Source organism: Balaenoptera borealis, assembly GCF_965194805.1.
Source record: "Balaenoptera borealis genome assembly, contig: HAP1_SCAFFOLD_2682, whole genome shotgun sequence".
Lineage (NCBI taxonomy): Eukaryota > Metazoa > Chordata > Mammalia > Artiodactyla > Balaenopteridae > Balaenoptera > Balaenoptera borealis.
The window spans coordinates 1-25,698 of record NW_028121690.1 but is presented as its reverse complement, the minus strand read 5'-3'; the positions used below and the strand labels follow the sequence as shown (position 1 = coordinate 25,698).

The window sequence follows — 25,698 nt, the reverse complement described above, 5'->3', positions numbered from 1 at the left end:
GATTGCCTTTGGGTTTGGTAAATGTCTGTTGAATTGGTGTTTACATTAGGTCCATGAGTTATGGAGGCCAAGATTATGATGCACATGAGAAAGCTTAGAAAGGAGAATTGATGTTCCCAAATGTACAGAGTGAGTTCATGAGGAACTAGAACCTGGTGCTAGCCCTCTGTTCCTTCAGTCACACTCTACCTTTCTTTGGTCCTTTTCCATCAGAGAGCCGAAGACCTAGACCTCATCATTTCACACCCTTTAGAAAGTGTCCCTCCCAGAGCTGTGATTTCATATTTCATGATTTAGGGGGCAGCATTTTGTAATGGAAGGGCATAGAGTTTGGAAGCAGATTGGGGTTCAGTATTTGCTCTGCCGCTGACCAGTTATACCCCTTCCGTGTTTTGAGCCTTAGTTTTCTTGTCCATAAAATGAAGGCAATTTCTTCTCAAAGTGTTTTTTATGAAGATTGCAAATAATTGTGAGAGAGTAAAGTGCTGTACAAACTACATGATCTGTTTCTTTTGGGGTTTTTTGTTTGTTTTTACCTTTTAGAAGGTTATAGAACTGTCAGCATTTTGCAAGACCTTTGATATGGATCATGTTGCCTAATGTTCTTATATCCATTCATTTAGTCAAATATCTAATGAGTACCTGCTATATACCAGGCACTGTTTTAGGAGCTGAGAATACAGCAGTCAACAAAACAATATTCTTGCACTTGGGAAATTTACATTGGGTTAGATATGGTACACATAATACTCAGATAGGGACAGATGAAGCATGGTAAGGTAAGTAGAAAAATACCAGGGACTTCTCTGGCAGCCCTGTAGTTAAGACTCCCCGCTTCCACTGCAGGGGGCACGGGTTCAATGCCTGGTTGGGGAACTAAGAGATCCTGCGTGCCGCGTGGTGCGGCCAAAAAAAAAAAAAGAAAGAAAAGAAAAGAAAAATACCAGTTTGTGTGGAGGGGTGGTGGTATTTTATATTGGGTGGTTAGGGAACAACTTACTGAGAAGGGGACATTTGAACAGAGAAGGTGGCAAGGGAGCCAATCATGAGGATAACTGGAAGAAGAGGCCCTGGATGAGTGTGTGGCTTGGTGTGTTCCAAGCATGTACAGCAAGGAGGGGTATGTGGCTGGAGGGATGTGAGCAAAGGGGAGAGGAGTAAGAAATGGAATTAAAACAACTGGAGGCTGGAATCAAATAATTAGGACCAGGTAAGCCAATACAGTGATTGTGGTTTTTACTCTTGATTGGCCACTGGAGGGTTCTGAGTGCCCGAATCTGTCACTGTTTTAATATTTATTTATTTATTTATTGCTTTATTTATTTATTTATGCCACACCATGTGGGAGGTGGGATCTTAGTTCCCCAACCACGGATCGAACCCATGCCCCCTACAGTGGAAGCTTGGAGTCTTAACCACTGGATGACCCAGGAAGTCCCTGTCACTGTTTTAAAAGGATCACTCTGACTATTCTGCTGAGAAAAAGCAAATTTTGAAAGCAAGGGTAGAAGCATTGCTGCCACCTAGGAAGCTTTTGCAGTTATCCAGGTGTATTAGTTATCTATTGCTATGCAAGAAATTACCCCAAAATTTAGCAGCTTGAAACAACAGTCATTTATCATCTCATATAGTTGTGGGTCTGAAATCTGGGAGCAGCTCAGCTGGCTGCTTCTGGTTTAGGATCTCTCAGGAGATTGCAGTCAAACTGATGGCTGGTCTGCTCCCAAGATGTGGTTCCTTACCACTGGGCCTCTTCACAGGGCTGCCTGGGTGTCCTCAGGACACAGCAGAGAGAGTGGGGAGAGAGCAAGAGCTAGAGAGAGGGGAGGCCTTTTATGACCTTGTCTTGGAAGTCATTTCTACTTTATTCAGCTTCATTAACTTTATTCCAGATCATGCTCAAGGGGAGAGAGTTTAGGCTCCACCTCTTGAAGGGAGGAGTATCAAAGAATTTGTGGGCATACCTTAAAGCCACCACATCAGGCAAGAGTGGCTTGGCTCAGGATGATGGTGGGGGTGGGTCAGAAGCGATAGCAACTGGTAGAGCCAACAGGATTTGCTGATGGATTGGTTATAGGCTGTGGGAGAATGGAGTCAGTATAACTGTAAGGCTATTGGGCTTGAGCAACCAGAAGGATGGAATTAGCATTTACCGAAATGGGGAAGGTTGAAGGAACAGGAGTTCACTTTTGGATGAGTTAACTTTGAGATGCCTGTTAGACATCTATATGGAGAAGTTAAATAAATGTTTGGATTTAGTATAGGAGTGTGATGTGCCAGATGGGCTGGAGACGTAACACTGGGAGTCATGGGTGTATAGGTACAGTTTTAAGCCATGAAACTGGATGAGATTATCTAGAAAATGAATGTAGGTGGAGAAGAGGTCTGAAGCCTGAGCCCTGGGGCCTCCAACCTTGAGATGGTGGGGAGGTGAGGAGGAGCCAGCAGAGGAGACTAAAGGGAGAGAGGCCTTAGAGGTAGGAGGAGGACGGAGAGAGAGGCCCCACATATGAGATTTATATAAGGAACTGTGTGCTAATTTCTTTTTTTCTGGAATAAGAAACAAATTGTCTCTGCAGACAAATATATATATATATATATATATATATATATATATATATATATATATATATATATATATATATAGTTTCTTTGCTCAGGAAATAAAATGTCTGTGCCCTCAAGTGTTTTTCCTTTTTTGCTTTAAGTGACAAATTCTGTTTAATAATACCAGTTCTCCTCTTAGTCCTTGTAACATTTACACCTCTACTTCAAGTTTAGGTGGTGTTGCTGCTATTTTAAATTTATTTAAATACTTGTTTTGGAAGAATTTGGATGAGAGGAGACAAAATATATAATTTATGTCACTCTTCTGTCACTCTTCACCCTAGGCTCAGAGGTCACTGCCCTTCCCAGTCTGGTTCCTAGCAAAAGTAGGAAGTCAGTCTTATTCATTTCTGTATCACTGCGGCCAGTTACCTGATGCTAAGCTGGAATTAATGAGTGTTTACAGGATAAATTAACGTATAAAAGAAGTGAATCTTTTTCCTTTTCCTGTGGTAATGATAACATCTATTCCGTGGTTTACAGTTTACAAAGCACACTGACATCCATTATTCTCATTGAATGCAATTCAGTCTGTTACCATTTGCCAACTACTGACCTTTTCCTTTCCTGAGGGGCATTGAAACCTACCTTTCTTTTGGAGCTATGCTAGTTTATTTATTCTCTGGCTGATCCGACAGTGTGTTAATGAAAGGTGCTGAACTATGTCTTGAGGAAGCTCAGAACTGAATCTCAATTTCAGAAAAATTCCTGATGTAATTTTTCTCTCTTCCCTCCATCTTTTTATTCCTGTTTTTTTTTGGGGGGGGGCATTAATCATAAAACAATTCAAATCATTTTTAAAATAAACTTTATTTTTTAGAACAATTTTAGATTTACAGAACTTGCATAGTACAGCAAGTTCCTACATACCCTGCACCCAGTTTCCCCTGTTTGTAACATCTTACATTAGTATGGTACATTTGCTACAATTTCACATCATTTTTGAAGTAAATGGGGCATACCAATAAAATATGAACAAAATGAAGTTACTTCATCTCTGTAAGGCTCAGTTTCCTTATCTGTAAAATGAGAGGGTTGGACTAAATTTTTAAATAGCTCTAAAATTTTTAAATTATCTGCTAAAGTAAAATAATCATATAATTCTAATATAATTCCATTTCTTTACTGAAGTGTTACTATCATTTTCTAAAATAATGTCTACACATTAACAACACCCTTATTCTAAAAGAGGATTTAGAGAATTCCCTGCCGGTCCAGTGGTTAGGACTCTTGAGCTTCCACTGCAGGGGGCGCGGATCAAACTAAGATGTTGCAAGCCATGAGGCGTGGCCAAAAATAAATAAATAAAAAGAATAAAAGAGGATTTAATAGGAGAATTCCAGGAACTATGGGAGGGCTGCTTATATATTAGGTTTGTATAATATATATAAATATATGATTATAAATATATATAATATTATTATATTAGGTTGAATTACATGAAATTATCATTTTATTAGGTTAAAAAAAGGGCAAACATTGGCAATTTCGTGGGGTTTAACTGAATGCTTTGGGGGGTAGGGATTCAAAGGAGGGTTAGGGAGCCTTTGGGGCCTCTGAGACTCTGCAAAAGCCTGGCCCATCCCTCACAGTGTTCGGAGAGAAAAGGCTCTTCAAGTCCCTTGAAGCATCTCAGAGCTACTCTCGTTGTTAGTCATGTTGGCAGTAAGAGCTACTTCCCAGCAGGTTTGTGCCTCCAGCCAGAAGAAAGAGATTGAGCCAGCATTTCACAGCTGTGGTGGAAAGGAAGGGCAGAAAGGGAGGACACTGGAAGTACTAACCCAGTTGATCAGCTAGGAAGAGGCAGCCTGGGGTGTTGGTGCCACTATGTCTTTATTGGTGCCACTCTACTCTTCCTACTTTATGCCCTTTGCTTACTGTCTAGTACAAGCTCAGCAAACCCGGGTATCTGCAGTTGCCCAGGAGGTGATTAGTAAGCTGAGTTTTCCTCTGTAACTCTGTTATAAGAAAAACAATAGCACAAGTGCAATGACATGACAACTAAAATCTGCTATCAGTGTGAGGGAGAGGCTAGGCCAGGGCGGGGGCCTGAGACTAAGGTGAACTGGAGAGCATATGCCTTATCTAAAGGGGTCAGACACTGTTTCACTGCAGCCTGTTGTCGCCTTGTGGGAATGTGGGTCAAGGGTCACTAGCTATGCTGATTAATCAAAGGAGCCAGAAATATGAATTTTTATATGTATTTTGCCAATGGTAAATGTTGGCACCTAACTTAAATTCTTAAAAACCATTGCATAGGCCACACAGTGATTGAAAAGAACCCGCAGGCTACATTTGTAACCTCTGGCCAAGGGTTTAGATCTGCCAGGAGTGAGGCCCACATGCATTTCTTCATTATGCATTGTTGACAAGCTACTAATGACCAAAATGAATTAGCTCCTGCCTTTGAGGAACTCACAGATTAGTGGAGAAGATAGACAAATAGTAATGATAAGATGTAACACAGACATTCTCTCTATACATTAAATATAAATTTATATATATTGTATATATGGCTATAAAACTGATAAATTATTCCTGGATACATCTGGGAGGACCTGATAGGAAGTGGCATTTGAGCCAGGATGTAGAAGATCAACAGTTTGGTGCATTAAAGGGACATGGGGCCCCTGAAACTCCCCCTGTATGTGCAAATGTTACGTTTGCATTTGCTGTATATGCCATTTTCTTCAGATTATGAGACTGATGCCAAGAAGGCAGCTCTAATAGACCATTTTCTTGATAGGTAGCTGGAAATACAGATACTCCTCACACCTGCCGATGGGTGTCTCAGGGCTGATAAGATGAGAGAACTCTGCCCCCCTCCTCTGCCCCCAGGTTATCGTGTGTTTTAGAGGCCAAAGAAACTCAGAGGTCATGGAGCTGGGCACCCTCATTTTTGGATGAGCAGCCTGAGGAAGTGGCGTGCTGTGCTCGAGGTCCTAGAGCCCATTAGAGACAGAACTTGGACTAGCATCCCAAACTCTTGATCACCTTGCCTCCACGTCCCCTGGGTGTCTCTGAAGTCACTGGTGAGGCTGGCCTCCCTCACCTGCCCCCATTGCCCTGTTCTGGCCCGTCTCCTGGTGGATGAGGAGGGTTTGCCATCCTGCTGAAGCTGGTTCCTTCTTCCCTCTGTTTTTTGGTTCCCCTGCCTGAAATGCCTGCTACTCTCTGTCAGAGAGTCAGATTGCTTGTATTAATATCCCTAGTCAACCAAATGCCAACTGTATGAACTAGGACAAATTGTTTAACCTTTCTGATTTCTCAACTAAGGCTTAGCCTTTGTAAGCCTCAGTTTCCTCATCCATATATAAAGAGTTAAAATAGTACCAATGCTGAAGTATGATACGAAAGCCTTGGAAGGTTTCAAGATTCTTGTGATGCCAAAATGACATGGTATGTGTAAAGCACTTCAAGTGACTGACCCATAGAAGCACTTAACAAGTATTAATTATGGTGATGATGATTCGCACTGTTCACAGCCCCCCAGGTTGGGTTAAATGTCCTTCTGTTGTCTTCCCATACTATCCTGTGATGTCTCTGTTATTACTGCACAGGCCACATTGTATTGTAATTGTGTCCATCTCCCCTGCCAGCCTAAAATCACCTTCAGTGATTCATTCAGCAGATGTTTATTAGGCACTGTGCCAGGCACTAGGGATGCAATGGTAAACTAGGAGCTCTTGGTCGAGTGCAGAGTTACAAAAGTCATGCCAGGAAACACTAGTCCTGTGAGCTTGTGTCATGGTCCAATAAATTTGGGAAATGATGCTCATCATGTCCCCCCGCCCCTTAGAGATTAGGTCCATCTTAGTATTTGAAAAGCTCTGAGGAGTACTGTACTTTGTCCAACCCAATTTTACCGGACTTAATGAGTATTTGCTGAATAAATTTGAGTCATCTAGGGAGTTCTTTCAACTCCACTGTGTGCTTTAGTCCCCAGCTCAAGAGGAGGTCCAAGGGACACAGCAATGATTAGAGAGCCTGCTGGGAGCGAACAGCCTCTGGCTGCATAGGGACCTGTGGACTTACTGTCTGGTGCCCCCATGGAGACAGGGGGCCCTGGGTTGAACAATATGAAGCCCCGGTCACTGCAGCTGGTGCTGGAGGAGCAAGTGCTGGCGCTACAGCAGCAGATGGCAGAGAACCAAGCAGCCTCCTGGCGGAAGCTGAAGAGCTCCCAGGAGGCTCAGCAGAGGCAAGCAACCCTCGTGAGGAAGCTGCAGGCCAAGGTGAGGCAGCTGCCCTTTCAGGAAGGGGAAAGAGGAGAACACTTGGGGCTGGGGACTGAAGCGGGATGAGGTTTGCAGAAGATGGAGCCACGTGGTGGGAATGTCCTAAACAGCTGTCCTTTGATGTCCACAACTTCTCCACCAGCCATCTACGATGTCCCTTTCAAAGGTGACCTTCATGAGGTTTAAGTTAGTTGTCTAGGTTTGCTCTCCTAGTCTAGAGCTAGGACCTCATCCTAGGTTTTCCGGTTTCAAAGCCCATGAACTTCCTTCTCCAATACAAGAGCTGTAGAGAACATATGATTAAATGACCAAATGGAAACTGTGAGATGTTATGGCCTCACTTCACCGTCATCACCCAGTCCATCATTCACAGCGCGTTTGCCCACGACCCTCGGGGACCTTTGCTTTGGGCTGTTGGTACCAGCCGTGCCCATTGCCGCGTCCTGCTCTGTTTGCTTCAGGTGTTGCAGTACCGGAGCTGGTGCCAAGAGCTGGAGAAGCGGCTGGAAGCCACTGGGGTGAGTGAGGCTGTTCCTCAGGAGGCTGTGCTCCTCCTGAGCCCTCAGGGAGTATAGTTAGGCCTCATTTGCTGACTGAGGGAGGCTGGGGTGTGATAAGGCGGTGTTTGGAAGAAGCCTCTCTTTCGTCAGCCCCTGAGAACTTCATCAGATACCTTCACAGGACCTAGCTATTCCTGCCCCGTCGGACTCCAACCCTTGGCTCTCTAAGGACAAAATGAGCTTTAGGAGACTTAATATTACCAGATAGGAAGGGGTGTGGAATCCGAGAGAAGAGATGCATTTTTCCTCCAGAAGGTGTCAGTGTTTATCTGTCTTGGAGAGATGTGTGCCTTTGCAGGCCTGAAAAAACCGTGTTTGTGGCAGAGAGATTTCTTTGTGCTGTGGGCTGGGTAGAACTGGCTTTCAAAGACCTGTGTGCCTTTCTTCCAGCTCCCTCTCAGCATCTTCTCACATTACCCTCGGAAGAGTTCTCTCAGAGGAAGGAAAGGACGAAGACTTAACTGTGTACCGTTCTATGTAGGCCAGGCACCCTTAGGCATTGTCATAGAATTATGTCACTTAACCTGCAAAGCAACTTTTTCAGGGGAATGATATCACCTTCATTTTGGAGCTGAAGACTTTGTGGCTTAGAGAAGTTATAACTTCCCAAGGTCCAAAAATTAGTGTAGTAGAAGCCAAGACCATTAGTGAAAGCTGTATTTTATGCTTCTTAGGTCAAAAGTTCTTTTCACTACCAAATGCCATCTTTCAGGAGAAGTCACTGGTTTACGTTTGGAGAGAGGGATGCAGTTGGTTTACTTGCAGAATGCAGTGATTGAGAAAAGAGACATATTGCTAACAAAGGGGAGAAAGAATAAAAAGAAAGCTGGGGAATTCCCTGGCAGTCCAGTGGTTAGGACTCTGCGCTTTCACTGCTGGGGGGTGGTGGTGGGGTTATCCCTGGTTGGGGGGGCTAAGATCCCACAAGCTGCTCGGCGTGGCCAAAAATAAAAATAAAATAAATGGATGAACTTTAAAAAAAAATAAGCAGGCTGCTGTAGAAGGGGGCATCATGGAATTGGTCTGCGGGATGTTCTCTTTGAAGGTAAATAAATAAAGCTTGCTTTTGTCTGGCTAAGGGACCGGTCCCTCAGAGGTGGGAAGGTGTGGAGGAGCCAAACCTGGAACAGCTGCTAACCCGATTGGAGGAGGAGCAACAGAGGTGATGGGCCCCAACTTTCTGGCCTGGGTGGTTGGTGGGCGGGTAGAGAAGGTTGATGGAAAACCTCTGTCTCGAGGGCTAACATGGATTAGAACCAAGGGCTTCAGCCTTAGCCCTCCAGTTCCTGGCAATGGAAAGTTCCAGTGGTTGTCATCTTACTCCAAGAGGTCCAAGGGTTGGCTCAGACCTTTGTTTAGTACTTGCTCCTACCCCTCCCCAGTGCAGGTGTGAGAGTCTAGCGGAGGTGAACACCCAGCTTCGGCTGCACATGGAAAAAGCTGACGTGGTGAATAAAGCCCTTCGGGAAGATATGGAAAAATTGACAGTAGACTGGAGCCGGGCCCGCGATGAGCTAATGAGGAAGGAGAGCCAGTGGCAGATGGAGCAGGAGGTGAGAGAAACAGTGGATGGGAATGGTGAGAGGAGGACTTGCAGTCTGGGCATTGCCTGGTCAGTGCTGGAAGAGGTTAACTTCAGGACTTGAATGGAAACTGAGCTGTTGTTAAAGTCTCTGGCCGGCCTTACCGCTCATGCTGGCAGCTCTGCCCTGCTTGGGCTGTCACCTTAGTTCTATCCTTACCTGCCCAGTCGAGGTTTTGCTGGTAGGTAGCATGACACTCAAAGCAACTCTGTTCCTGCATAGGTTTTAGATGGATCTTAAAGTTTACTGACTCCCATCATCTGGAAGTCTGCAATCTAGATGCTAAGGAGGTAGCTATTGAAATTGAATGGGGAAGAAATTTTCAGATCCCAGTTAAAGGAAACTAATGTTTCCTGGGCTGTTGCTCTGTGTCAGGCATTATGTTAGGTGATTTACATATGTTATATCATTTAATCCTCATTGTAAGTCTGTGGTGATGATGGTAATAGCCCCCATTTGTTGAGCAGCTACTGTTTATCCTTTTCTAATCTAGCTCAAAGAAGGCCATATACCATCCTAGGCCCTTTGACCTCTTGAATCCCACTGCTAACTTTATTAAACACTTCAGCATTGCCTGAACATAGACACCCATTCATAAGCTATCTCCTTTAAGTCCCTCCACTTCCCCCCAGTAGTCAGGAGGAATCCAAGACTCCCGTGTTGGCAAAAGATGTCCTCTGCCCTTTGATATGACCTGGGTTTCTGAACACACAGTTCTTCAAGGGCTACCTGAAAGGGGAGCACGGTCGCCTTCTCAGTCTGTGGCGGGAGGTGGTGACCTTCCGTCGCCACTTCCTGGAAATGAAGTCAGCCACTGACAGGTCAGTGTGGAGGTATGACGGGAGGAAGTTTGCCCCTACCGACTCTATTCGCATGACAGTGGGGCTGCTATAGAAGGGAATCAGGTTGTGGGGGAAAGGCAGGGGTGGAAGAGTTGGTGGGGAGGGGTGGAATTGTTGGATTGTTGGATTGAGATGACTTTTCCCAGACCTGCTCCTCAGGCTTCCCTGGGCCTGACCTCCACGCTCCCTTTCCTGTTCCTGGTCCCTGTTGGAGTCTGCTCTTTCTTTGCTTGTACTCAGAGACCTGACGGAGCTCAAGGCTGAGCATGTGAGGCTTTCAGGTTCCCTGTTGACCTGTTGTCTGCGCCTGACTGTGGGAACACCACAGTCTCGGGAATCTGATGGATCTGGGAGACTGAATGGGAGCGAGCCATCCCAGTTGATGCTGCTACTAGCCAGGACCCAGGAGCTGGAGAAGGAAGCCCATGAAAGGAGTCAGGAGTTAACACAGCTGAAGAGTCAAGGGCATCTGGAGAAGGCTGAGCTTCAGGATCGGTGAGATGGCCTGGGTCCTAGGAGGGGTTCGCTAAGAGAAAGTTGACTCCTTTAGGGAGTCAAGATAGGTGGGGGAGATGTGAAGAGCATTCCTCCCACAAGAGGGGAAGGAGATGTGCCAGAGGGAGTCTAGTTTGAAACCCGGTGCCACAGCTGGGGCCTTGTCACTGCCCTCTGCCCTCAGACTCTCTTGCAGCTCAGTTTCTCTCCTGTTGACTTACAGAGCTGGCTGTAACTCTCCTCTATCAACACCAAACTATTTGCCATTCCCAGAACAGCCAAGTTCTTCCATGTTCCCTGCCTTTGTAGATGCTGGCCTTAGCCTGGAATGCCTCTCTCCCTTCTCTCTCTGACTTATCCTTTAAGGCATAATTAAATGTCACCTCTTCTATGACCTTGATAGCCTGTTACATTACTGTGCCCCCATATGGTCTTTTTTTTGTTGTTATATACATTTTTTTTAAATTAATTAATTTATTTATTTATTTATTTTTGGCTGCGTTGGGTCTTTGTTGCCACGCGCGGGCTTTCTCTAGTTGCGGCGAGTGGGGGCTACTGTTCGTTGCAGTGCACGAGCTTCTCATTGCGGTGGCTTCTCTTGCTGCAGAGCATGGGCTCTAGGCGCGCGGGCTTCAGTAGTTGTAGCACGCAGGCTCAGTAGTTGTGGCACGCTGGCTCCAGAGTGCAGGCTCAGTAGCTGTGGTGCACAGGCTTAGTTGCTCCGTGGCATGTGGGATCTTCCCGGACCAGGGATCGAACCTGTGTCCCCTGCATTGGCAGGCAGATTCTTAACGACTGCGCCACCAGGGAAGTCCCTGAGCCACTTATTTGAAGCTTCACTATCTGTTATCACACAGGACAAGACTAAGGACTAATCTGGCTTTTATGACCCATGCCCAAATCTTCCCTCCACTCCTCTGGGGATGGCAGAGTTTGTTTTTAAATTTCACATTAATTCATTCAACAAACCATTAGTGAGCACTGTCAGTAAGGCACTGTGCTGGAAATCAGGAATCAGAAATCCAACTCAGTCGCAGCTCCAGTCCACCCAGGAAGACGAACACAAATCTGAGAAGAGAGGAAGGAGCTCTAACAAAGGGCAAGGTGAGGGACAATCACCTCAAAGTCTCAATTTAATTTGACAAATCTACTAAAGAATAAAAAAGAGTTCAAGACAGAAGCAGGAATTAAAAAGATTACATAAGAAGTACGTTTTTACTTCTCACATTTAGTTTTGTTTTGGTTTTTGTTTTTTGCTTTATTTTATTTATTTATTTATTTTTGGCTGCGTTGGGTCTTCATTGCTGCACGCAGGCTTTATCAGTTTGCGGCGAGCGGGGCTACTCTTCATTGCAGAGCGCAGGCTTCTCATTGTGGTGTCTTCTCTTGTTGCAGAGCATGGGCTCTAGGTGCGTGGGCTTCAGTAGTTGTGGCATGTGGGCTCAGTGGTTGTGGCTCATGGGCTCCAGAATCCAGGCTCAGTAGTTGCACACAAGCTTAGTTGCTCCGCGGCATGTGGGATCTTCCTGGACCAGGGCTTGAACCCATGTCCCCTGCATTGGCAGGCAGATTCTTAACCACTGCGCCACCAGGGAAGTCCCCCGTATGGTCTTTTGACGTGCTTACAGCATTGATCTGTTGATTATTTAGTTTTGTTTGGGTTTTTTTGGTTAGGCTCTTTTATTTTTTGGATTATAATAAAATAGATTTTTAAAAAATGATAAGAAGGGCAGGGACATAAGCAAAGAGCTCCATTTGAATCTTGGGGCAAAGTTCAGTTTATACCCCATGGCTAGGGTTGTGTCACCACCTATTGGTGGAGTGTGTAAATTACAGTTTGTTTTGTTTGGGTTGTGAAGGCACTGGGAAGCACAAGGACAGAGACCATGTCTTGGTAAATTTTGTGTTCTAGTGCTTTCCACTTCACCTGCGATACAGTAGACACTTAGTAAATGTTTGTTGAATCATACAATAACTAAATGAATGACCATACAGTGAGTTAAAGCTCTTAAAGATGATACAGAATAAAATTAGGAAGACTTTGAAATAAAAAATTAAGCTCCTTGATAACTTCATTCAAGAAATATTTATTTAGCTACCTATATAACACCAGGTACTGAGCTCCAGGATATGGTGTTAGGTGATAAAGATGCCTGGTGATTTCCCTGAACTTTGAGGTTAGTATCAGGGAGGTTGACCATAATCTTTCCCAATTCGCCCCTCCTTTTTCTCTATCAGAGTTAGAACCTTGGGCTTGAGGGACCTTGGGACTATCCCATGTGGCAATTCTGATGTTCTTGTTGGCTTCAGGGTGCTTGACTTCAAGATCAAGCGGGGTCTGGAAGGGCCTGGTCCAGGGCTTTCCTTCAGCTCTTGGGCCCCCAGACACGTGTTCCAGTCTTGAGATGTGGTAAATCCCTGCATGCATCTGAGTGGCTTTTGGCTCCCCCTCCCCGAGTTCAAGGCTATAGCATCCTGTGTTCAGGGAGTGCAGGGGCTGGGGGCACCCGAGGGACTCTGGGGGGGTGGTAGTGGGGGTGTCTGGCCTGGGTTGGGGTGTGCTGCATAGCTCTGTCCACATCAGTGGGTGCCCAGGTAACTGTGCTATGCTCTTCTCTTCAGGGTGACTGAGCTCTCTGCTCTACTGACCCAGTCTCAGAAGCAAAATGAAGATTATGAAAAGATGGTAAAGGCTCTGAGAGAGACGATGGAGATCCTGGTACGTGATCCTTTGTTCTGGGAGAGTTGGGAGTGGGCCTGTAGATTCCTGTCCTTTATGGACAGAGAGTGCAGGATACCAGTTAAATGTTCCTTGATGAAATCCCCTAAAGCTAAAAAATTAATTTTGGTTGAATCTGAAAATTAATTAACTCATTCATTTATCCATTTAATAAACATTACCTGTCTACTATCCCTTCTATATTCCTAGGGAAACTGTAGCAGTGCATGCATGCAGTGTGTCCTCCTCCAAGAGAGTGGGACACACATGAAGAGGCACACTAGCCAAGTAGGAGGGGGGGATGTCTGGAGAGATTCAAAACCTAGTCATAAGGGAAACGCCTGAGGAGCATGAATGTGGTTAGCCTGGAGAAGGAGGGCTTGAGGGAGACATGATGGCTGCCTTCACATAACTGAAGGACTGACACCAGGGAAGAGAGCTGGCTTGTTTAATGTTTGCCAGGGGGGCACAATCACTGCCAGTGACTACAAGTTACAGGGTGGTAGAGCAGCTAGAGCTGCTCGGTAGTTGAACAGTCTGTCTTGTGAAGGAGTGAGGTTTGTGTCACTGGCTTAACATCTGCCAGGGATGTTATCAAAGGGATTCTCTAAGGTTGGACGTTAGAACCTCTGGCTTGATTGCACGTTTCCTTTCATCTCTAGGAATTTTCAGATCTCTGATTTTAGGCAAATCCTGCACCCCTATCCACATACATATCCCTAGTCTTCTCATCCAAGCTAGGATCAGCTGGGAGCTAGACATGTTTATGCCTTTTTGGTTTCTTTTTGTTCAGGAATTTGCAAATTCATATGTCCGCAGGGCCCAAGTAATATAAATGAATGAAGTGGGTTCAGCTGTAAGGATTCTGATTTTCCAGTGCTGTCACATTTAGTTTTCAGTGTAACAGGTAACACTTGATCTCAATAGTAAGGAAACAATGAGGAGCAGTGAGGACTGCAGGACCCTGAAGAATATATGTCCCATCTGGAGGAGGCATCCACTATTCAACTTCAGTAAATTGTTGCCATGTAGGGATGGGGGCTGGTGTGGCCCATATTTTAACTTTTTGAGAGAAGCCAGAAATTCAGATTTTTATGAATTTTTATGAATTTCTCAGCTCAGACAAATCTCTCAATTTACAAATGTTGGTTCAAATTTTGTATAGGCCAAAAAAAGAAACATAGCTGTAAATCTGCGTCTTTAAGCCTTCACTAGCACAATAAGGTAGGAAGGAGGAGGGGACATTTTGAGAATTCAAATTTATTGCTGGCCTTGGGGCTAGAGGTTCCTCTGGCCTTAAGTCTCAAGTGCCAATTTGCTGTTCAGAGACAGCAGCCATCCTTCATCCAATGATGGCTCACATTTAATGAAGATTTGCTTTGTGACAGACACTGTGTTGAGTAATTTACATGCAGTTTTTTCATTCAAGCCTCAAAACAAATCTATGAAGTAGTTGCTGTTAATTATTCCTATTTTATTTTATTTTTTAAGTTTTTCCTTTTTTAAAAAAAATTTTTGGCTGCGTTGGGTCTTCGTTGCTGCGCAAGGGCTTTCTCTAGTTGCAGAGAGTGGGGGCTACTTTTCGTTGCGGTGCACCGGCTTCTCATTGCAGTGGCTTCTCTTGTTGCGGAGCACAGGGTCTAGGTGCACGGGCTTCAGTAGTTGTGGCGCATGGGCTTAGTTGCTCCGCGGCATGTGGGATCTTTCCAGACCAGGGCTGGAACCCGTGTGCCCTGCATTGGCAGGCAGATTCTTAACCACTGCACCACCAGGGAAGTCCCTTATTCCTATTTTAAAGAGAAGGAAGCTCAAAGAAGGAGTTGCCTAAGGTTACCAAGCTAGTAAGTGATAGAGCAAGAACTCTTATCTAGGCAGTCTAATTTGGAGCTCTTAATCCCTTAATCTGAATTCTTAATCACCACATCACATTGTCTTCAGAATCCTGGGACAGTGTTAGCATACACATGTGGTCAGGGGAAAAGTGGGGTTGACAGAATAGACAGAATGAGACTCTGGTTAATTTGGGGCCTGGAATGATAAATTCTCTTCTGAGAGTTTGGCTCATAGGCTCTATTTGGTTCCCTGTCCAGGAGGCAAATCACGCAGAATTAATGGAACACGAGGCATCTCTAAGTAGGAATGCCCAAGAGGAGAAGCTGTCCTTACAGCAAATGATCAAGGACATAACCCAGGTACTGGTAAGCCTCCGGTTCACAGTAACTGGTCCAGCCTCACCCTCCCCAGACCTCCCCGTCCTCTCAGGTGCACCTAGAGGAGTCTGGACTTAGGGTCTTGTGGGGAGGAATTGTCTGAGTATATTTGAAGACTGGAACCCTAAGGAGTAGCTAAGCTTTCGTGTGTTGGCACTGCCTGCTGAAACACCCTCTTTCTTACTGCTAGCTGCAGTTCTCAGGCAGCAGCTGGATTCTGGCCTTTGCTACCTCAGCAACCTCTTCTTCCTTCATTTATTCCTTGAGTGTTCAAGGGGTGCTAGTCTTGTTGCTCATTCTAGGTTTGGGTGACCGAAGGGGAAGAGTTGGTTTGAGGAGTTGAAGGAACCAACCTTTTTTGCTCTTAAGATACCCTCCTCCCAGCCCCCAGGGAGAGGACCTGAGAGAGGAGACATCAGGTTTGTCCAGGCTGGCATGGTAGTCCTCTCCATGGATTCTAGGCCTCGGTCAGTAGGATGGTGACCCTGCTGTGTTGGATTTCAGGCCATGGTAGAAGAAGAGGACAATATGGCCCAAGGCTCTGGTCATGAGAGCTCCTTGGAGTTGGACCCTAGTGGCTTCTCCTCCCAGTTCGATTCCCAGCAGCCAGACAAGGCTCTTTCTCTGGTGCGTTCAGTGCTGACTCAGAGACGCCAGGCTGTGCAGGTGAGAACCCCAGCACTCCTCCTCAGCCACAGGGATGGGTGTCTAAACTGACTTGGGCCCCAGGTACCCTCCTAGCCCAGACTGCCCCTTTTGCTACGTTGACCAGTCACAAGGTGTTTTGTCAGCACCCCGAAGTGCCCATTAGAATCTGTGTGTCTGCCCAGTTGTGCTCGTGGGGAGCAGGCACACTCTCCGTGCCACTGGCACGCTCCACTTTGATGCAGTCTTTACACAGCACTGTGCAAAGTGGAGCCCCAGGGGAGTGTGGGTAAGCGTTCCCCAATTCTAAGGGTCCCAGCCACGCTTACCACCCCCCACCATTTTACATTTGAAGATGATGGACTCTGACACTCTGGGAGCCACAGAACCCAGTCATCTCTGATGCTCTGTCTCCTCGACTGGTCTCATCTCTTTTCTTAGCTTCCCTTTGTTGCACCAGCCCCCAACCCCCTTGCCCAGCCCCACCTTCAGGCTTATGACATCCCTCCTCTGCCCTGCGCTCTTGTTCACCACCTCACCTCTGCTACTCTCCCTCCGCAGGACCTAAGGCAGCAGCTGTCAGGCTGCCAGGAAGCTGTGAGCTCCTTGCAGCACCAGCATCATCAGTGGGAGGAAGAGGGCGAGGCCCTGAGACAGCGGCTACAGCAGCTCACCGGGGAGCGGGACACCCTGGCAGGGCAGACTGTGGACCTGCAGGGGGAGGTGGACTCTCTCAGCAGGTGAGCGGGGGCTGTTCATCCCCCTCTTCCTCCCAGGCTCAGTCCCCGCCCAGCCCATGTGTTTGGTTGGCTGACCCTGTTCTTCCCTAGACCCAGAGCTGCTCAGGGCTGCCTTGCTTTGTGTTCTGCTGGTTCCTGCTCACTCAGTTTTGGGTCTTTGTGATGATAAGAAAACAGTTTCCTGCTCAAAAGGGAAGATGAGATACTTAAAGGAAACATAAACCTCTCTCCTTTGACCCTGTACTGTCTGATTCCAGGAGGGCTTTTAGGTTCCAGTGTTTCTGCTCATGTCTGGTCTCCTTCCAGGGAGCGAGAGCTCCTGCAGAAGACCAGGGGGGAGCTGCAGCAGCAGCTGGAGGTGCTGGAGCAGGAGGCGTGGCGACTGCGGAGGACAAACATGGAGCTGCAGCTGCAGGGCGACTCTGCTCAGGGCGAGAAGGAGGAGCAGCAGGAGGAGCTGCACCTGGCCCTCCGGGAACGGCAGCGCCTGTGCGTGCTTGTGACAGCCCCTCCCCCCCCCACGCCCTCCCCCCTCTTAGAAAGTGGAGTAAATTGAAGCCTGGTGTTCGGGGGGGTTCACATTAGCTTACTGCTCCGTCCTTTGCAGAAGGATGAAAACAGAAAGTTCATCCAAGCATTGCTGAACACCCAGAAGGGCCGAGGCCCTGTTGGGGGTACAGAAATAAATAAGACACAGGCTCTGATCTCAAGCAGTTTGCAGTGTAATGGGGAAGTCAGACAAGTAAACCGTGGCCAGATGAAGTCTGAGCTAAAAAAGAGCTTCAAGCTAGGTCCTCTGGGAGAATAGGAGTAACAGTTAATTATTGAAAGCTTCATGGAGGAGAGGGTAGCCGTTGAGCTGGGCCTTGACATATTTTGATTGATAGAGAGTGGGACAAGGGCTAAAGGAACAGATTAGCAAAGAAAAGGAGTCAGGAACGTTCATGGCATGTTCAGAGGAGGCCGGGCTGGCCAAAGGGTAGGACTGATCCTGGGAAGTAATGGGAAATGAGCTGGTCAAGGAAGGGAATTCCAGAGTAAAGGGACCCAGCTCATTTGTAAATTCCCCGATACGATGTCATAGAAAAAGCAAGGACTTTAGAGCTGGGCAGAAGCTTGCTTTAAATTATGGCTCTGCCACTTGGACAGATTATTTATAAAATGGGGCTGATAATATTTCCCTTGAAGGATCTTCGGGGAGATTAAAGCAGTGTTTTGCAAAATGCCAGCACAGAGCCTGGCATATGGTAGGTCTTCAGTACCTGGTAGCAGGGGCTGTATCTTCTTTTTTTTTTTAATGAGCAGAGGTTTGTGTTTTTTTTTTTAATTAATTAATTTATTTTATTTTTGGCTGCATCATGTCTTAGTTGCGGCATGCGGGATCTTCATTGCAGCATGCGGGATCTTTTGTTGTGGCGCCCGGGCTTCTCTCTAGTTGTGGTGTGCGGGTTTTCTCCCTCCAGTTGTGGCGCACAGGCTCCAGAGCACGTGGGCTCTATAGTTTGTGGCACGCGGGCTCTCTAGTTGAGGCACGCAGGCTCAGTAGTTGTGGCGCGCGGGCTTAGTTGACCCATGGCATGTGGGATCTTAGTTCCCTTACTAGGGATCGAACCCGCGTCCCCTGCATTAGAAGGTGGATTCTTTACCACTGGACCACCAGGAAAGTCCCTGTGTCTTCTTCATCTTTGATGCATCCCCTCCTCACCGGTTCCCTAGCTCCTTCTGCCTAATAGGCACGAATAATGGAATCTTGAATGACTGCTCTAAGGATCATGACTTGCACAAGGAGTGGTCTCCCCTCTACTAAGGAAAAGGAGAGACAATCCACAAAGATAGTTTTATGTTTTTAAATTTAATTTGTGTGACTCGATAATACACTTATTAATATTTACATGATTCAGAAGTCAAAACTATTTTAAAAGGTATGCAAAGAGAAAGTACTACTTCCCTCTGCTTCATTCATCCCATATTCCTTCCTCCTGTTTGTAACCATTTAAATTAATTTCTTATTAATATGTCTAGTGCTGCTTTATGCAATATATGCATATATCCTTATTTCCCCCAATTTCTTGCATAAAAGATAGTGCACCACATATACTGTTCTGCGCCTTGCTTTTTTCATGTTATGTGTCTTGGAGACCTCTCCTTATCAGTTTTTAGAGACCGCCTTCATTCTTTTGCATTGCAAAAGCAATTACATTCCAGTTATCTTTTGGGGTGTGGCCACTCCCTGAGATTTCCTCTAGCCCCCTTCTGTTTCCCATCTTAGTCAGGAGACGCTGGCGGGCCTGGAAGCCAAACAGTCAGAGTCACTCAGTGAACTGATCACCCTTCGGGAAGCCCTGGAGTCCAGTCGCCTGGAAGGGGAGTTGCTGAGACAAGAGCAGACAGAAGTGACCGCCGCACTGGCCAGGGTGCGTGGGCCTCCCCCTCGCTGGCTGGGTGGGGCGGGCGGCTTGGAAAGTTGTGTCTCCAGGAAAAAGGCGCGCAGCCTGCCTCCTCCTTCATCCTGCAAGTCATGGCCCTTCCTGTTTCTTGCCTCAATGCCTAGTTTCTGCTTTTGGGTTCTGTCCCTCCAAACAGACTCTCTGTACTGGAATTAGAATGGTTTTCTAAAGTGTAAATCTGGTCATGTCAGTCTCCTTCCTAAAACCATTCATTGGCTTCCCAGCTCCTTGGTACCACATTCAAAGCCCTCTGCCACCTGCCCCGAACTGTTTCTAGCCTCCTCTTCACTCCAGATCCCTGTCCTAACGCCTCATATACCTTCATTCCTGCCACATAGCACTAATTGCATTCTCAGTTTTACCCGTTCTTTTGTGATTTTAATACTTTGTATGTACTTTTCCCTTTGCCTGGACTGCTTCTTTCCTCCCCTTTTAACCACAAACTGTTCCTCATCTCTCAATACCCAACTTAACTGTCGACTCTTCTACCAAGCATTTTTGATTCTCTCAAATTGAATTAATGCTTTCTTTGAGTTCCCAGAGCACTTTGTGCTTACATTGGCTATGGTGTCATCACAGTTGTAGTTGTTTATACATCCTGATGTCTGTGCCTCTGTAATGTGAGTTCCTCTCTTACTCTTCAACGAATGAATGGGTAAGTGAATGAATAAATGAAGGGAAAAGTTGTTCAGGATGTAAGGGAAGGAATGAAGTGTTAACTGATCTCTGTACAAGGAAAGCAGCAGATGTTGGGGATGTGAGCTGTTCACTGTTGCAGGAAAACTGGAAAATGAAACTCTTTAACTCTCTGCTTTTAGGCAGAACAGTCTATTGTGGAGCTGTCGAGTTCTGAGAACAGCCTGAAGACTGAGGTAGCTGATCTTCGGGCTGCAGCTGTCAAACTCAGTGCCTTAAATGAGGCTTTGGCCTTAGATAAAGTTGGGCTGAACCAGCAGCTTCTCCAGGTGAGCAAAGATTTCTCTGATCCACAGGGTAGGGCTGGGCCCTGACTGAGGGCAAGGGAGAGATAGACAAAGCTGATGCCTGTAACAAGGAACAGTTCTTAAATGGATCAGCCCAAGACAGATCAGCTCCCAAACATAGTCCTGGAATGAGCAAAAGGAACATTTATAGCGCAAAGGAGAGCAAAGATTACAAGGCCTGGGCTCAGCCATTAAAAATAGACCCCTCCCACATCTACAGCAGAACTACCTTTGGGCTTTAGGGTAAAATCATCAGGGCCAGGCCCATGTCCTCTGGAAGGAAGACTGGGTTTTAATCCTGTTGTACGAGATAACAGCAATCACAGAAAAGGATCTGTTGAAGAGCCCAAGTCTCAGAATTTTCTCTAGAGGTTACAGATTTAACACATCTCTTCACTACCCCATTCCCTTGAGCCCCAGAAATGTTGTATGTTCCCTTATTCTGAACTCTTTAAGAGCAGTTTTTTTCTCTCTGTCCCCAGCATCAACCCATCTAGTACCTGGAGTAAAGACCCCAGACCAAATGTGTGCATAGTCCTCCTCTCTCGTAAGCACTCCTGTGTTCATCTGTGGAGAACAGATTCATATCTCACTTGGATTTCTGTCTCAGCACTTCATCTCTAAACCGTAACCCTTTGTCTTTGATGTCCTTCCCTTTTTGGCCAGTAGTTAGAACAGGAGAACCAGTCTGTGTGCGGCAGGATGGACGCAGCAGAGCAGGCAAGAAACACTTTGCAGGTGGGCCTGACAGAGGCCGAGAGGAACAGGGAAGCCCTGTGGGAAAAGAACACCCACCTGGAGACTCAGCTGCAGAAAGCGGAGGAGACCAGGGCTGAGCTGCAGGCAGATCTCAGGGAAATGCAAGACGAGAAGGAAGAAATTCAAGAGAAGCTAAGCGAGGTGAGAAGACAAAACTGCTACCGTCCCATTAAGGATGCTCACTGTACATGCTCATTGTACTTACATGCTCACTGTAAAAAATGAAAACACTACAGAAATGATTCAGGAAGGGAAAATCTCACTTCCTAGAAATGACCAGTGTTACTGGTTTAGGGTATGTCTTCCAGTTTTTTTAAAAGAATTCCTAGAGGAATCCTTCACTGATTCTCCATTGCTTCACATCCATCAGTTTGAATTAGATGCCTCTCCTGTGTTTTCTGATAATACATCGTGTTTATTCAACCACCACACCCTTCATACTATATTATAATTATCTGTTTTTATGTGTCTCCACCATTAGACCAAAAGCCCCTTGAAGGCCAGACTATGTCTTACTTGTTTTTATAACTCCAGCTTTTAGTCCAGTGTGTAACACATAGCAAGGGGCTCAGTGAGTTGTTTCTGAACCAGTGCCCCAACTCAAAGGTCATCTTTCTTCTCTACCAAGCTTCTCATTGCCCTAGTAATTATACATAATCTCCCTTCTCAGAGCCTTTTTCTCAGGGCACTGATCACTTTCTTCCTGGTATTATGTGTGTGTCTTACCTCTCCTTAAGACTAAAAGCTCCTTAGAGGTAGATCTCTTGCAGCCGTAGTACAGGGTATTGCTCAAAGGAGAGCATATTTCCTGAGCTGGGACTCTGTGGGTTGATCAGGGGAATAGATAAATGGTACTTGGTGTGAGTGGGCAGTGCTCAAGGCTCACAGAGCTGGGTCCAGAATCTGAGGAGCCCATGGCCCTCATCTGGTGATAGCAGCCCTGGGGGGATCCTGCCTCGCTCTTTGTCCCATCAGTTCTTCCCCTCAGGCACATCACCAGCAGGAGGCAACCTTAGCTCAGGTGGAGCAGCTGTATCAGGAGGCAAAGCGACAGGAAGAGGCGCTTGCCCGGGAAGTCCAGGAGAAGGAGGCTCTAGCGCGGGAAAAGGCGGTTCTCGAGGTGCGGCTGCAGGCTGTGGAGCGGGACCGGCAGGACCTCTCTGAACAACTGCTGGGGCTCAGGTAGGGTCCAGACCCGGTTCTGCCAAGGGCAGAGAGAGCTTTGCAAGGCAAGGGGGAGCCAACCTAAGTTCCTTGCCCAAAGTATATGGGGCCTAAATGAGTTATGAATTTGTAATTGCCCCCCCCGCCCCCAAATTCTCTCGGTGACAAGTAGTTAGAACCCAGTTCCTCTTAAGGAAGGGGCTTGATGGGTAAGAACTCTCCCGATTCCTGAACCTGACAGCTCATGCAAGGAGCTACTGGAGAGCAGTCTGTTTGAGGCCCAGCAACAAAATTCTCTGATAGAGGTCACCAAGGGGCAGCTGGAGGTCCAGATCCAAACCGTCACTCAAGCCAAGGAAGTAATCCAAGGTGAGAACCCAACTGGGATGGGCACACTTCATTCCACAGGGATGTTGAAAGCTAGGAAGACAGTGGGAAGCTATTAGAGCCAGGCCCAGGGCCTCTGAGATGGGAGTTCCTCATGAGGTCTGGGGAGAGGGGTGAAAGATGGAGGGCAGAGGCTCAGAGACAAGACCCTGTGCCTGGCATCTTAGGGGAAGTGAGGTGCCTGCAGCTGGAACTGGACACTGAACGGAGCCGGGCAGAGCAGGCACGGGATGCGGCAGCCAGACAGCTGGCCCAGGCTGAGCAAGAGGAGCAGGCTGCGCTGCAGCAGCTGAAGTCAGCCCATGAGGAGGAGGTGAACCGGCTCCAGGAGAAATGGGTAGGTGGTAGTTGCGGCTGGGGGATGGGAGGGACAGACAGCAGCAGACATTCCTGCTTATAAAAGTGAAATCTGAACAGGACTAGCCTGGTTGGTCACCACAGTGCAAAATGCAGCTTCTAGCTAGTAAATGAGTTAATATATGGAAAACACTAATAATAGTTCCTGGCATACAGTAAGCTCTATATTTGTGTTAGGTGTTATTGTTGTTGTTGTTTCTGTATGTATAGAGACTTAAGAGTGGATCCTGGGATTTAGGATTGATAAACTGGCCCAGGGTGTAAAGGGAGCAGAGCCTTGGACCTATTCGTGCCCAATTCAGAACAGTGTTTCTTTTGTCTTTTAATTATTTAATTTAGTCCATTTGCTTTTATTGTGATTATAGGCATATTTGGATTTATTTCCACCATCTTATGCTATTTGTCTTGCCTTTTTACACCTTTTGGGGAGGGGAATTCACCTTTCTTAACTTCTTTTAGAGGGTTATATCAGATTATTAAATGGTATTCTTTTCTCACCTCTTTTTTTCTCTCTACTACTTTGGATGATATGTACTCTATTTTTTATTCTTTTCATTGTTCTTTAATATTTTTAAATACATACTTAATAAAATCTCAAGTTAATCAGTATATTTACCCTTTTCCTGAATGACACAAGGACCAGAGAACATTTTACCTGCATTCACTCCTCCCAGCCTATCAACTGTATTAGTCATTGTGTTTAGTTATTACTAGTTGTTAACACCATACATTATGTATTTTGATTATTTTATACAGTCAATAATTGTTTAGATACACTGAAAATTTTACGAGGGTTTTTTTGCTCACCATTCCTCCTTGCGTGTCAGGCTTTCTATTTGGATTTGTTTTCCTTGAAGTAGAATTTCCTTTGGTGAGGGTATATTGGTAGTTAATTGTCTGAAAATGTCTATTTTACTTTTATTCTTTTTTATAGCTTTTTCCTTTTTTTAATTTTATTTTTTTATTGAAGTATAGTTGATTTACAATGTTGTGTTAGTTTCAGGTGTACAGCAAAGTGATTCAGTTATACATATATATTATGTCTATTTTTTTTGCAGATTCTTTTCCCGTATAGGTTATTACAAAGTATTGAGTATAGTTTCCTGTGCTATATAATAGGTCTTTGTTATCTCTTTTATATATAGTAGGTATATATGTTAATCCCAAACTCCTAATTTATCCCTCTCACTTTTATTCTTGAAAGACAGTTTCACTGGGTATAAAATTCAGGTACAAATTCTAAGGTAACCGTTATTTTCTGTCAGCACACTGATTATTCCGCTGTTGGTATTGAGACGCCTCTAATTAATTGTATGTTAGAACTTGGTGTAACCTTCAGGTATCTTAACTTTCTCTCTTACATTTTCCATGTGTACTTTCTCTACACTGTATTCTGGGTGGTGTTTTTTCAGATCCCTCTTCTATTCACTAATTTCCCTTTTCAACTGTGTCTAATCTGCTTTATAGTCTATTCACCAAGTTTTAAATTTTATGTATTAAATATTTTATTTCTCAACATTCTGTTTGGTTATTTTTTCAAATCTTCTTGGTCATTTTGTAGTGTCTTCTCCCTAATTTATATTTGCAGTCCCCTCTTTTATTCTTTAAACACGTGAAACATACTTTTATGCTGTCTAATAATTCCAACACCTAAAATCTTTTTGGATCTCTGTTATATGTTGTTTCCCTTGGCTGTCACTGATGACCTTGGCCCCTATGTGTTTTTTGATTCCTGACTCTGAACTCATGTTCTCTGGAAATTTTTCTGTGGGAATTCTTTTAGGCCTGAGGCAAAGGAGATTTTCCTCAGAGATTTGCTTTTGCTTCTCTGAGGAAGCTGAAGGACTAGCATCCCAGGACCACCTTAAAGTACAATTTCTGTTTAAAGTTTTTGGGCCACATTCAGGCCCTGAACCCACATGAAGACCAGCTTATGGTTATGAATTCTCAAGTGATATATATATATATATATATATATATATATATATATATATATATATATATAAAACCCTTTGTGAAGGTTAAAACAAATTTTCTTGCTATTCCCTTCTATACAGTGTTTTGTTTTCTCTCTCCCCCACTTTTTCTCTCTCCCTTTTTCTTCCCCTTTTCTCCCTCTCTCAGGTTTATCCATTTACTGAGGACTGTAGCCCAGGGATGGGTGGGTGTTTTTCTGAAGAGCCACACTGGGCCTTGCAGACCATACAGTCTCTGTCACACTCATTCTTCTCTGCCCCTCTAGTGCAAAAGCAGCTGTAAATGACATGTATGTAAATGAGCATGGCTGTGTTCCAATAAAACTTTATGTATGGACACTGAAACTGAATTTCATATAATTTTCACATGTTACAAAGTCTTATTCTTCTTTTGACTTCTTATCAACCATTAAAAACATAAAAACCACTCTTAGCTCACGGGGCCAGGTTTGGCCCACATGCCATAGTTTCCTGACCCCAGATAGCCCTTTGGAGGTCCAGCCTTATGTGGGAATCTCCTGTCAGGCTCCCCACCCTTTGTTTTCTGTTTTCTTTGCCCACATAGCCAGAAAATGAATTTCAAGGTTATTAGGTATAGTAAATACCTCCAGTGGAAAGCCTGTTCTGTGCTCATTTACCTCTTTAAATCACAAGTCTTGCTTTGATTTTGGCTCCAATGAAATTTTCATTATTTTCCTGCTGGCTCAGTGATACATTAAAATATATACTTAATAGTTAAATTGGCATTTTTTGTTTGTTTGTTAGTTTGTTTTGCCCTTTTACAGGTGGAGGGTTCAGAGAGCTTGTTTGTCAGATTTCTGGAAATGAAAGTTGACTTGTGCCTTGTGTGTATTTGTGGTTTGATAGTTATTACAAGGCAGACTTGTTGGCAAGATGGTAGCCAGAAGTTTGCCTCTTTTTAGACTTATGTGCCTAGATTATAGTAGGTACTTCAAAATATTTATTGAATGACCAGTGTCCAGAGG

General features: G+C 45.3%; 1 protein-coding gene across 3 annotated transcripts; it reads left to right on the top strand.

The window, feature by feature from the left end:
• The first annotated feature begins 4,806 nt into the window (after positions 1–4,806).
• On the top strand, positions 4,807–25,665 carry LOC309622429 (centrosome-associated protein CEP250-like). 3 transcript variants are annotated; one of them, XM_082409481.1, is made up of 18 exons: positions 4,807–6,842; positions 7,307–7,363; positions 8,485–8,567; positions 8,793–8,958; positions 9,703–9,809; positions 10,071–10,325; positions 12,948–13,044; positions 15,135–15,242; positions 15,759–15,920; positions 16,461–16,639; positions 16,946–17,128; positions 18,909–19,053; positions 19,905–20,051; positions 20,739–20,969; positions 21,817–22,010; positions 22,234–22,361; positions 22,547–22,716; positions 24,861–25,665. In XM_082409481.1, the coding sequence occupies exons 1-18, from the start codon at positions 6,657–6,659 to the stop codon at positions 24,993–24,995; spliced, it is 2,733 nt and encodes a 910-aa protein (XP_082265607.1). In that variant the 5' UTR covers positions 4,807–6,656; the 3' UTR covers positions 24,996–25,665. The 3 variants fall into 3 exon arrangements, with proteins under 3 accessions (XP_082265607.1, XP_082265608.1, XP_082265609.1); XM_082409482.1 differs by having other exon boundaries at positions 15,135–15,236; positions 24,861–25,664; XM_082409483.1 differs by lacking the exons at positions 22,547–22,716; positions 24,861–25,665 and having other exon boundaries at positions 21,804–22,010.
• Positions 25,666–25,698: the final 33 nt, after the last annotated feature.